This window comes from Gambusia affinis, linkage group LG01 (genome assembly GCF_019740435.1).
Source record: "Gambusia affinis linkage group LG01, SWU_Gaff_1.0, whole genome shotgun sequence".
NCBI lineage: Eukaryota > Metazoa > Chordata > Actinopteri > Cyprinodontiformes > Poeciliidae > Gambusia > Gambusia affinis.
In genome coordinates, this window is record NC_057868.1 from 31,296,950 (window position 1) to 31,309,393 (window position 12,444).

At 39.0% G+C, this 12,444-nt stretch overlaps 1 protein-coding gene across 2 annotated transcripts; it reads right to left on the minus strand.

The window, feature by feature from the left end:
• Window positions 1–476: 476 nt before the first annotated feature.
• slc6a1a (solute carrier family 6 member 1a) lies at window positions 477–11,985 on the minus strand. 2 transcript variants are annotated; one of them, XM_044120270.1, is made up of 15 exons: window positions 11,609–11,985; window positions 10,304–10,764; window positions 9,803–9,934; window positions 9,621–9,721; window positions 9,407–9,516; window positions 9,151–9,283; window positions 8,413–8,547; window positions 8,211–8,314; window positions 7,481–7,605; window positions 7,237–7,349; window positions 5,421–5,552; window positions 5,228–5,330; window positions 4,898–4,998; window positions 4,566–4,733; window positions 477–2,814 (listed from the first exon to the last, which is right to left on the minus strand). In XM_044120270.1, exons 2-15 carry the CDS (start codon window positions 10,533–10,535, stop codon window positions 2,371–2,373), a joined length of 2,133 nt encoding a protein of 710 aa, XP_043976205.1. In that variant the 5' UTR covers window positions 10,536–10,764; window positions 11,609–11,985; the 3' UTR covers window positions 477–2,370. The 2 variants fall into 2 exon arrangements, with proteins under 2 accessions (XP_043976205.1, XP_043976197.1); XM_044120262.1 differs by having other exon boundaries at window positions 10,304–10,710; window positions 11,609–11,970.
• Between the last annotated feature and the right edge of the window lie 459 nt (window positions 11,986–12,444).

Below are 12,444 nucleotides of genomic sequence, written 5' to 3' on the forward strand. Positions count from 1 at the left end.
AAAAAAAAAAAGAAGAAAAAACAAAGCCAAAAAAAAGAGCACACACACACACACGCACACACACACAGTTGGGAGCAAGACTCCTTTCTCTTTTGCTGTTATGATCAGTTTCTTCTATCCCCTCCTGGTAAAGTTGAGCTGGATGTCATCTTAAAACCCAAACTAATTTCTCAATTCTGCACATCCCACCTGGATACAACTAAGAAAGTGATGAATCAAGCGTTGCATTTTCTTTCACTTAATCCCTCTTTTTAAGTTTTATTAGGTCTCAGAGTGTTTTTACATCTATTGACGGGAAATACTCTACGGAGAGGGCTTATTTACAAGAGAGGAAACAACAGCCAATTACTGCAGGAGGATTCAGAGCAGCGTACATCTTTTAATAAGATAGTTGACCTCATTTTCTGGTAGCATTGTTACCAGAGACACTGCTACATTAATGACACATTGTTTTAGGGACATATGCCAGCCATGTGTTCTGCTTATTTTATCTATAACTCTTTATTTTTTCAGTCTTTTTCTGTTTGTATAACATAACAATCGTGCTTTATCATTTGACACCAGTTAGATACATATCATGTTTATATTATGTTTTACATTAGGCAGTGAGACAGTTAAAAATATACAAAACAATATTATTTTACTAGACATAATTTCTATTTTTAATATAATCATCAGTATCTTCATTTTTCATAATCATTTCTTATATCTCTGTCAGACATGTGCTTTAGCTTCTGTGATCAAAATATTATTGCAGAAAACAGCAACTCCATGTTTTTTTTTTCAACATTTAGACAATAACTTCCAATGTAGTACAGACATTCACAGTTACATGTTTTACACGGTACAGTTTTACAACAAACTTCCAGAGAAAACTGTGGTAGAGTAACTTTATACAAAATTCACAGGACATGAACTGTAGCCATTTCACATTTTCGCTCAGTTGTTTTGCTTTTCAAAGTAAACATGTTCTGTTCAACCACATGCCTTTCAAGGTAGCTGCCATAGAAGCAAACTCACATTGTCCTAACACGCCATGGCAAAAGTCTGGGAAAACCTAAAAAGCTTTTGTGCTTTTTGTTCATTTTTAAAAAATGTTTTCTCTCTCCCCCAGTAAAGCAAAGACAACGTAAACAAAAAGAGAAACAGACCACTTTGCTGACTGGTCTGCACCTAAAACATCTACATATGTATTGCTGGATACATATTGATCGGACTATGATTGATCATGACACATAGAAAAAAAGAAAATATGACTGTACTTAAACACAGAGTTGGTCCCGGTTGTTTTGTGCTAGCATATAAAGTGTTAGTATTTTGTAGACCTGCCCAGTCATGTAAACAGACTATAGCTTGGCTGAAATTGGTGCGTTGGCTTAAGGCCGTCTCTGCTCTTTTTTTTTCTCAGGAGACATTTGAGAAACTTTTCAATGATGTTCCTGAGGAAAGCATGCAAAACGTAAACAGGGTTGACTGTCAGCATTAAGGGATAGTCAATGTTTGCAAATCACTTTTCTAACTGTGTGCTGCTTCTTCTTCTTCTTTTTTTTTTTGTTCACTGTACTTTTTTGTACCCTGTGCTTTGCCAACCGAATACTCAATGGCATAGTTTTTGCTTTTGTCTGCCTATTGATTTTGGTCCTCCACTTCAACATACATAGTATAAAACATCCTAAAAATAATTCTAAAAATGCTTTGATCACATAAAAGTTTTATCTCTTTCTTTTTTTTCTTTACACTGAAAAAATAAGGAAAAAAATAACAGTCTCTCTCACACACAAAATCTTTTGCAACAGACTCTGGACTTCTCCAGATTGCTCCTAAACATGAACATCTTATTGGCATTGTGCTTACTCTGAGCTCCCAGTTCGCCTTGCGGCTCATAGTTTTACCTCACAGAGAGCAATGTTTGGAAAAAGAGACAACTGTGTGAGGTTTGGTAAACATCCTCAAAGAAATTGACGACATCCCTTGCATTCTTCTGCGATGTCAAGTTTGTTTAACTACTTAATCTACTATATTCACACGGTATTTACTTGATTCATGAAGATATTCAACAAATCTCTAATCTATAACTCTATAGTTTTTTTTTTCTCTTCTCACAGTATTACACAGTATGTTTACATTTTTTTTTCTTGGAATTACGGTTGTATCGGTGAACACTAACAGTCTTTGACTTTGTTTTCAGAACGCAAACCAACAATAAGACATCATTGGCTTGATTGAACAAATACAGAAAAATTAAGCATTGGTTGGAAAATCTGTTTTGATCACAAATTGCCCCTGGAGGTAGGTGAATCAATTAAAATCTTGGAAGTCCTTTGTAATGTTCTCTTTTGTCTACATGCTCCATGAGGGTTTTGTTGTTGTCTACACATTGGCCTCAGCATTGGTCAGGTTAGAGGGCGGGCTTGTTGGGTTAGGGGGATTAACAGGCTCTATTGGGCTAGTTGGGTTAGGAGCTGGGCTGGTTGGGCTAACAGTTTTGACAGTCGGGTTAACCGGACTGGTTGTAGTGACAGTGGTGGTAATAGTGGCAGCGGGACTCGTCGTCGGATTTACCGGGCTAGAAGCCGAGGCTGGGTTTGCTGGCGGAGGAGCCGGGTTGGCAGGTGTTACAGGGCTGGTTGAGTTTACAGGAGCCGTGCTGGTCGGGCTGGCTGGGTTCACGGGAGCTGGGTTAGTGGCGCTAGCAGGGTTGGTAGGATTGGCAGGGCTGGAGAGGTTGGCAGTGTTGGTTTCCACTTGCTGTTCAGGTCCATTCTCCTGACATTTCCTGACAACTTTGGGAGGCTGGAACATTATTCGAAGTCGCTAGGAGAGAAAAACAGAGCGAATGAGAATGCTATGCTAGCTTACAAAATTAGTTCTAATAATTCAGGTACAGATGGTTTTCTTTGGGTGTTGGTCTTTGCATTCCTTGATCATTTTGTACAACTTTTAAAGAGATAGAAATAGTACATTCAATACATTCTTTTATACTCATGTAATCATCTTTAATTAGCTCAGTCGAATATCCCTGGATATAAGAGTAACCTAATCTATTGTATAAACTATAGATGTTAAGCTGTTGCTTGCCACACTGTCACCTGTCTCGCCTTGGATGCTGCTGAATTGAAAAATCTGTATTACATGTATCTAAATGTTAGAAAATGTGCTGTATTTCAGTCAACATCAAATCATGCCACAGTTTTTAAGTGTGTGTTCCATTTGATGTGCTCCCTTTCTTAAAATACATTTGTTAAAGTTACAGTGTTCTGTTGTGGCAGAACAGGTTACATTACTTTTTTCATGATCTCATCATGCTGTTTCATTCTTCTTTCATATATAATGAACAACTGACCCTCTGATGACGACATATTAATATTCTATCAGTGCCTCAAAATGGTCAGATAGTCATTGTCTGAATTATTCAAGCTGCCCGTTTTCCTTTAGTTTCAAGCAGCCAGCATGCTGAGATGAGTGAAACTTTATCAATGCAAGCAGCATAGTATGCATAGGTAAAGTCATAATATTAAATCATTGCAGTTGTATAGGTTCTGTATCAGTGATGCACATGTGCAGCATAAATGAGCTCTTATAAGAAGTAAACAGATTAAATATAGATACATAGGTGTTTATATGCTTGCACCCATTCTGCTGTGATGAAGGTAAAATATTTTTAATAAACCTCTGGAAGACTGTTCTTTCATTGCCATTCTAACAATCAAAGCGTAAATATTTAATCAGTGGCAACTGGTAAGTTCTTTGTAATGTTCTATTTGAAAAAAGTAACAGAGATATAATGCTAAGAATCCTGAATTAAACTTTCAATATGATTTTGGGACCTAATCAGTCCAGTAGAGTTTATTTCACATGGATCATATGGTTAACCATTTATTGCTACTTGTATGGCACATTGGTTAGAAATGGTGCCAACTAGTTTAAAGTTTTTGTCCAATATTTGCATAAAAAAAGAAATTCTACCATTATTTTTGGATTATTTTTTAATTATATTTAAAAAGAGACCAGTCAGTTTTACTGTTATAATGTCTACATTAGCAGTGAGATTAGTTTCTTCATCCTCTACATGGCCATAAATTGATCTTTTCTACTGAAGAGCCATATTCAGAATCCCTCAATGGAAGGTTAAATTAGCTGTACTTTTCAATGTGCACAATCTAAAAAAAATACAGCTATCTTCTACGCTGAATGCTTCACAAGCACATCTGTTGCAACACAGATTTTTCATATTCCACTGAGGCTCACTGTACTGTTTCTACATTTCAAGGCTTTTTAATGAGACAGATTTTTATCTTTAAACAATAGAACACTTGATTTTAATTTATTTGCAAATATTTATTTCCCTGCATCATTCTAATTTATCATTTCAATTTTAATTCTCTCATTTAGTTGAATCAACAAGTTAAATCTTGATTAAATACAAAATTATCACGCATGTTTAATATATTGGTCAGTTTTTTGTGTTTCAAGCTACCAAAACTGAGATATCAAACCCTAATGGTAACAACTTTGGTAGATGTGGGGAATGAAGTGGGGAAAGAAAAGGAACCTTTTCATCTCACCTCCTTGTAAGTGCCCTTGAGCCCGAGATACATGTAGACCATGTATCCTGGTATGAGAACCATGGAGGACAGAGCCATGAGCCATCCCACTCCCTGACCCCAGCTTGGGAACACATAGTCTCCCATCGTGAGGGGAACCATTTGTACGGCGCTGAACAAGAACACTCCCTGTGGGAGACAAGAGACGCTTTATGCATCCTGACACCTCTGACTACAGGCAGCACTGCCTCAGCCTGGTATGGCTGCAGGCAGGTAATATTGACGTTATTTATTGTTTCATCTTTCATGTCGTGACTTTAGATGTACTATCCTATTAGCTCAAAAATACTCACACCGACAATAAGAGGGGTGAACACGACCCAGCACAATTTCCACCATATACAGGGTTTGTAGCCAATCATCTCCTCGATGTTGTCGTAAAACTTGTTCACACCTGCCGGACAAATGAATGCATGACCAAAATAGTCACATCTGATTGGTTTCTATCTTCTGAGATCTGCCATGCATGATGATGAGGCATGACACACGAGTGCCCCCGACCTTGCGGCTGAGCAGACTTTGAAGCAGGTAAAACATGACAACACACTCGCACTTGACCAAATTTCATTTTTCTGAAGTCATTTTTGTGGTTATATTGAAATGAAAGATAATATAAAACACACCATAACACCAAGATATGGAGATGCACTCAAAGAAGACCAAGAACAGCAGACACATCCCACTGGCGGAGTAGTAGTCGAACAGTTTGAACACATAGATTCCACCCTGGTTACAAATAATAACAACAATAAAAGAAATATTAGAAAAGGCAAAACACAGAAAAAAGCTAATTGATTCAGAACTGCCCTGCTGTACCTGTGTGATGTTTGAAAGTCCAATCACATAGGACACGAGGCAGACAACGGCGATGAAGATCTCTCGTCTGCCTCGAAGAGCTCTGGGAAACTCGTCCACCAGGGCGGTAATGAAGCCTTCGACGGTGCAGAACTGAAGGACACAATCACAGGAACAGCTTGAAACATCTGCCTGGATGCGTGTACAGCTCACACCTGGATGCTTTGAGATTCTTTTTATGTTGTTTTGGAAATATTTTGGATCAGTGTATGTTTTGGTAATTACCACTTCTCATCAAAAGCCAGTCGTAGAAAACAAACGTAAGCTGAAAAAATGCTGAATGTCAGATTCAAATTTTTGGTATGATCAATGAGTTGGTATAGAATGGTGATTTGTTTTTAATTATTTCATTTTATGTTTCAAATGAAAACAAAAACTGTAAAACGCTGGCAAAAAGAAAAAAGTTTAAATTTTTTTTTTTATATTACTAGACAGTTGCAGAATTCTGCTACTATCCTAGTCTCTTACTGTAGGAGGCGCTATTACTTCTGTCCACCTCAGAGATGTTTACAAATACAGATGAACAAGAGCACGAAAAATAATGAAAAAAGTTTTAAAAGTTATTGCATATTTTAAACAGACTTCTGCTGTATTTTTATTGCACGTCGAGAAACACAATATGTAATCTATGATGTCACAGGGTAGCTAATGAAGACTGGAGTAAAGGTGTGGAGAATATCTTTTTTTTTCTTTGCCTGGTATCATATTTTTCCTAAATTAAAAACAACATTAAATCAAACCTAATCAAAAAAAAAAAATTCAACATAACCATTACAGTATTACCATTAAAAAAATATTTTGAACAATTTGTATTTTTAAATGAAAACCTAACAATCCATTTGTTGTTTGTTTTTCCACATTCTTTTTATCATGTCAAATATTTTACATGCCCAAACTATTTCAGACTTTGTATCCTTGACATTACTTTTGCTGAATTTAACATAGACATGAATACAAATAATCCATTAACTATTTTTATACATTAATAATCCATTAATGTATAAAAAATTCTATTTTTTATACATTTTGACACTGTCCACACCCCAGTTTCACATCACAGCCCATATTTCACTGATATCAGGCACACAGCAAAATGACAAATGCTTTCAATCATTATTATTTTTATCCTCATTCAGCCTCATTAATATTTAGGATATTGAAATTATTTTTTATGTTCTTTTATGTTTTGAGGTGAAATCTGCGGAGATTAGAAGAAACGGCACACAATGCAGTCAGACTTTGCAGAATCGGGTTCTTGTCAAGGAAACGGGGACAGATAATTTTTTCATTTATCCTTCCTGGTGTTTTTGTCTAAAACATGAAGTTAATCAAGCCACAAGTATTATTTTCGACTTAATATTTGTAAATTTAAAAAAGGGTAACTTTTTCTATATTATTAATTTATTTTACTGCTTGTTTTTGATGAGAACATCTGATTACACAAATAAGACGGAACCAAATTATTAGTAAAAAAAAAAAAAAAAAACGTCATTTCTGTGTTTTACTTTGAAGCCTGTTTGGTCACGGCCCTTTGAGGCCATATTAAAATCTCTCACACACAAAGTAAAGAAACAGTGAAGCCTGCAATGCAAATGGAGGTGATAAGGTTGCAGTAATTTTTTTTTTTTTGACAACTAATGTCAAAGCTCAGCTACAGCTATCTGTGAGGAGCAAATTGCATGCTTATCATGCAGCGAGCAGAGGTGAGCTGCATGATATGTAACTGCTTTTAAATATTTAGGTCAGCCCATGAGCAGATCATCACCAAGCCCCTTACCTGACTGTCTATCCCCAGCATGAGCAGCATGGAGAAGAACAAAATGGCCCACAGAGGTGATACGGGCAACTGGGTTACAGCCTCTGGATATGCAAGGAAAGCTAAGCCAGGACCTGGATAGTAAATAGGAAGCATTATTGTAAAATTTATCACTCTTGAAGCTGCCAAAACAGCATGCTAATGTTACAATTATTGGGGATAGCAGAGAGTAACAGTGACTGAAGCCACTGCCATGTGCAGTTACCTGAGGCTGCTACGTCCGCAATGTCTCTCTTAGTCACATGCGCCATGAAGCCAACAATGGAAAAGATTACGAAGCCAGCAAACATGCTGGTGCATGAGTTGATGCAACACACAATGATAGAGTCTCTGGGGAGAGGAAATAATATATATATATATATATTTAAAAATGGGGATGTTGTGAAAGGTTTAAATTGACTTTTTCTCTCTATTCTATGCTGACCTTTCTAAAAAAAAAAAAAAGAAAAAAAGAAAAAAGGAGTGCAGGTAAACCAGAAAGAAAAGCCGTGGGAGAGTGCTTTCACTGCAAGATTTAACGTGAAAGTGCAAACCTTGTGGATGAAATACACATGTTCAGTTTGAATGAAATGGAAAATTACCTTATATTGAATAAAAGCGACAAACAAGCTAATTTGAATGCAACTATTTTACATAACTGATTATATGACCCAGAATGAGGGGCTGTTAGAGAAAACACTCAGGCATCACAGTAATAGTTTTTGTTTGTACAGAACAGAACAGAACAGAAAGAAAGAGCCTTGACCTCAGACTGATTCTCTATTCATGCCAAACAGCCACAATAGTTAGACTTTTATTTTAAAGTCTTTTTAAGCTTCCTTGAATGGGGGTGAATTTTATACACCTTTCTGCAATATCTGTTTTCCATATCAGCAGCTTTTTCCCTTGTGATGTTATAAATCAAATGTAGTTCACGAATCATCGGCAGCACTTACCTGTAAACATTGTTATTGAACGTGTTGTAGCTACCCAGAGCTATAAGCGACCCCAGCCCCAGTCCATAGGAAAAAAAGATCTGCGTAGCTGCATCCAGCCATACCTGACAGAGGAGCAGGAGAGTTTAGCTGCGTGAGGCCGGGCTCTGCTCACTCGAGCATGCGGCACGTAGGAACAAATCCCATCATAACATGTCGTTACCTCAGATTCCTTTAGCTTTTCAAAGTCAGGAGTGATATAGAACAAGATTCCGTCTCTGGCTCCAGGTAGGGTCACCCCACGTATGAAGAGAATAAACAGCATAAAGTAGGGGTACGTAGCCGAGAAGTAAACAACCTGGAAGATGTGAGGAGGTGATCAGTGGAAATCCATGAAAATGTTCAAGCTGCAACGTATATTTTCATAAGGGTTGTAAAGGCAACAACAACAAAATCATAGTTAATCTTCAGCCATCTTTCTGAGATATTCAGAAAGCAAATTATTAGATTGGGGGGGTGGGAGAAAAGGGTCTGGCTGTGACCAAAACAAATTTTCTTTGGCATGGTCATGTGATGAACTTGACTTTTAAAATGTAGCGTCACATGGGGGAGAAACGGCTTTGAGCGAGAAGGGGGGATAAATCCAGATCGAGGGGGTATGGCTGATTGTTGCTCCTCCTATCAGGAATCCACACTCGGAGCAGAAAACATGTCTGGAGAATTGGAATTAGAGGAGCCAACCAAGAGGCCGGAAGAATGGTATTAGGGGAGTGTGAGTTTTATTTTTAAGGTCTCTTATTTAAAAAATCAATTCCAGATCATGCAGAATGCAATCTGAAAGATTGATGAGCAGGTATTAGACTTTTTAATATTGCATGGAAGCTGCATGTTCTTATTAGAAACCAGCATAAATAGGTATTGGAAAGCACCCCCCCCCCAAAAAAAAAAAAAAAACATTTACCTTCCCTGTCCAGCTAACCCCTTTCCAAATACAGAAGTACACAAGGACCCAGGCGATGGCCAGTGTTACTGCCAATGGCACTCGGAGTTGGCCTGGTTTTTCCAAGCCATCAGTCATTTGATGCACATTGCGCCTGTAAATAGAGGCAAACAGTGATAATACCATTATATACATAGGGCAGCAAAGAAGCAGCAGAGGAGGTCATCTTTTGATATCTCTCAGGGAGGCATGCAGAAAAAAAAAATCAATATCTTACTCCCAAAACTCAACAACAGCGCTGGTGAGATTGGTGGTATCTGGAATGGAGTAGTTTGTGTAACACTTTTCTGTGTTCCATATATTGTGACATGAGCTCCAAGGAAGATCCTGGAAAATGCATAAAAACCCCCCCAAAAAACAAATACAATTTGCTCCCCATTTTGAGCAGTTTTGAGATTTTCCTACACACTATTTTTCTAAACAGTACTTACAGTGGTAAATGAGTTGTACAGGTAGTAAATGGCCCAAGCAATGATTACAATGTAGTAGATGTTAAGCCAGAAGGAGAGGACAGCTGCAGCAAGGCCCACACCTGACGTTCAGAAAATGATTTAGATGCGTTTTAAAATAATTAGGATTGCATTTGCATTTTGAATTTATTTTTTTATTGTACCTTTGAACATAGGAGCCAGTTTCCACACACCAAGCCCTCCAATTGAGGTGTACTGACCAAGAGAGCATTCCAGTAGGAACAAAGGGACCCCAGCAAATATGAGAGTCAGAAAATATGGGATCAAGAAGGCTCCTGGATGGACAGAAATGCATCAGGTTAAGGAATTAAAAATGCAAACCTACACAAATCAGTTGGCATACATGAATTAGCTTAAATTCAATTTAATTATGCAGCACAAATTCGCGACAAATGCCATTATATTCAGAAGTATTTAATCAAATCTACCCAATCACGTAGAGAGACTCAGATTTACACATTCAGATGCATACTAGTTATAATTCAGTGCAGCTAAATTCAGTTTCTATTGGTCAGCACAGGGTTACACACACAAGGCTTTTTTTTTCTGTACTGGAGTCGCTAAATTATAAGCTCCATCATGTGCATCGTTGATCTGTGTGGCTCACTCAGTGTGCATACATGAACAGTGAAAGAAGTATTTACCTCCGCCGTTTTTCCCGCAGAGATAGGGAAATCTCCACACGTTCCCCAGTCCAATTGCATAACCCACACAAGACAGGAGGAAATCAAATTTTCCTCCCCATGTTTCTCTGTCGGGGAGGTCTTTCTGCTTCTTCTCGGTCTTCACGTCCAGGGACTTGGGCTTGTCGTTGTTGGCGGCCACCTCGTTCAGTTCCGTGACCTGTCCATCCGCTTTGGTGCCGTTCGTCGCCATGTCTCTAGATTTGGCAAAGGTCCTGGCAGTCGGACGGGAGGCTTCAGCACCGGTCCACGTAGACAGCAGCTTCGCGGTTTTTGTTTTCCCCCCTCTTTTTTTCTACAACTAAACCTTCGGACCAAATGTCTGGAGATGGAGCCTGTGCGAACACGACTGGTCAGTCGTTGTCAACCTAAGATCGTGGATAGAGTGATTGGTTGTTTGAGGGCGCAGGAAAAATGTTTACCTGTTTCAACAAAGATGGACACAGAATGTACCACACTCATTTCCTCCAAATCAACAGCAGCAGTTTAAACAAATCATTTACTTTTCAACTCCAAATACGCATTTTAAAGTGCAGACTGATTCATTCTCTTTTCTTTTGGCACCAGAACATTTTTTCCCCCCATTCATGTCAAATCACTGATGGCAGAGGCATGCTGTCTTCCCTCCACACAAATCAGCTTGCACAGAATTTAGCAGCCAAACAAACAAAACAACAGACGTGGTGGTCTAAACAAATTCTGAATTTAAATATGCCAAATTAAGAAGAAGTGCACAGTGTTCTAAAACATGCACGTTTAAGCGCAGGACGCACCGTAACAATGTAGTGTCCAGCCTATGAAAATTAAACTCAACGAGGTCCACCAATTAACACCTACAGAAGGTCCTGTCAGTTATTTGTGTGGAGAGCTGAAACTAAGCGTGGACAGAAGGACGTCTCTAACACGCTGGAAAACAAAACGCACTGTGGAGAATAAATAGGAAAAAAAAAGAGGGATGTCCAAATGCGTAAAAGCTTTACGCATCGGGCTGCACACATTCTGCCATGTTAATTGGAAATTCTGCGCACCAGATTGCGACTCTTTGCATCTGCAAACATCAAGCAGACAGGAATCAGCTCCGCATGTTCGACTGTTGTTTTTGAGATAAGTGTGCAAATATTTACTTGATCCCCCCTTCAGCAGCAGAGCAGCAGCCTCATTCACAATCCAGTCAATCCGACTGCTGTCGGAGGGGACAAATAGCCGAGCCGCGTATTAACCGGTTCCCACAAATAGACAGCAAATATTTAACACATTTTTACTCACAGTGAATCTGGGATCCGCACCGCCGAGCCTCCGCTGACTGCCACAAATCTCCAAACGAGGGATCCGAAGATTCCTCCCGCGGGTCAAGTTGTAAACTCCCGGTGTGTCTTGAAACATAAATAGATTTTACTTCCATTAAAAGACATTAAAGGGTACCATGCGGCGTTCGTGGGGTCCAAGCGGGAGCTGTCCAGCGGGGAGCAGTGCTGAAGACCAGAAGGATGAAGAAGGAGGAGGAAGAGGAGAAGACAGAAAGAGAGAGGAGGAGGTTGAATTAACACGGGCAGCAGCCGCTTCGCCTTGTGCGACTGTCTAACATCAACAACCAGAGACTCAACTCCCATCTACACAGCCTCAATGTCATCTCAAAGTCGCCCCCCCCCCCCCCCAACTCTCTTCCGCCCCCCTTACCTCCTCATCCTCATTCTCATCTATAGGCTGAGCCGAGATCATTCACTCCGTTCAAGTTTGGATTATTTTCATTTGTTTGCAAGTACATTTTTCAAAAACCCTGGGAAGTTTTAAGACTATTACCAAATATTAAAATGAAACATTTTTCTGTTTATTTGCTTTTTTTAAAATTATTATTTGTATTGACACCAAGCATTTCGAAATGTGAACCCCCTCCTAAACCCTCCCCTCCTCCTCTGCTCCCCACCAGTATTAGAATATGGCCGAGGAGCAAAATGGAAACATATGAGGGGTAAATATAACGCAGCCCCCGTCGTGTCCAAACGCCTAGTTTGGACACGACGATTTTGGAGGCTGAGGCCAGTCAGCGGCTGTCTGGCAATTCTTGGCAAATTGAGATAAAGGGAGCCCGTCAATAAAAGAAA

What these genes read in the sequence shown, in the direction of transcription:
- slc6a1a (XM_044120270.1), bottom strand. Translation starts at nt 10,535, where the DNA reads ATGGCGACGAACGGCACCAAAGCGGATGGACAGGTCACGGAACTGAAC. An exon ending in ACTGGCTCCTATGTTCAAAG is followed by an intron (nt 9,722 to 9,802) that starts GTACAATAAAAA and finishes TCTGAACGTCAG; the next exon opens with GTGTGGGCCTTGCTGCAGCT. An exon ending in TGTACAACTCATTTACCACT is followed by an intron (nt 9,517 to 9,620) that starts GTAAGTACTGTT and finishes TGCATTTTCCAG; the next exon opens with GATCTTCCTTGGAGCTCATG.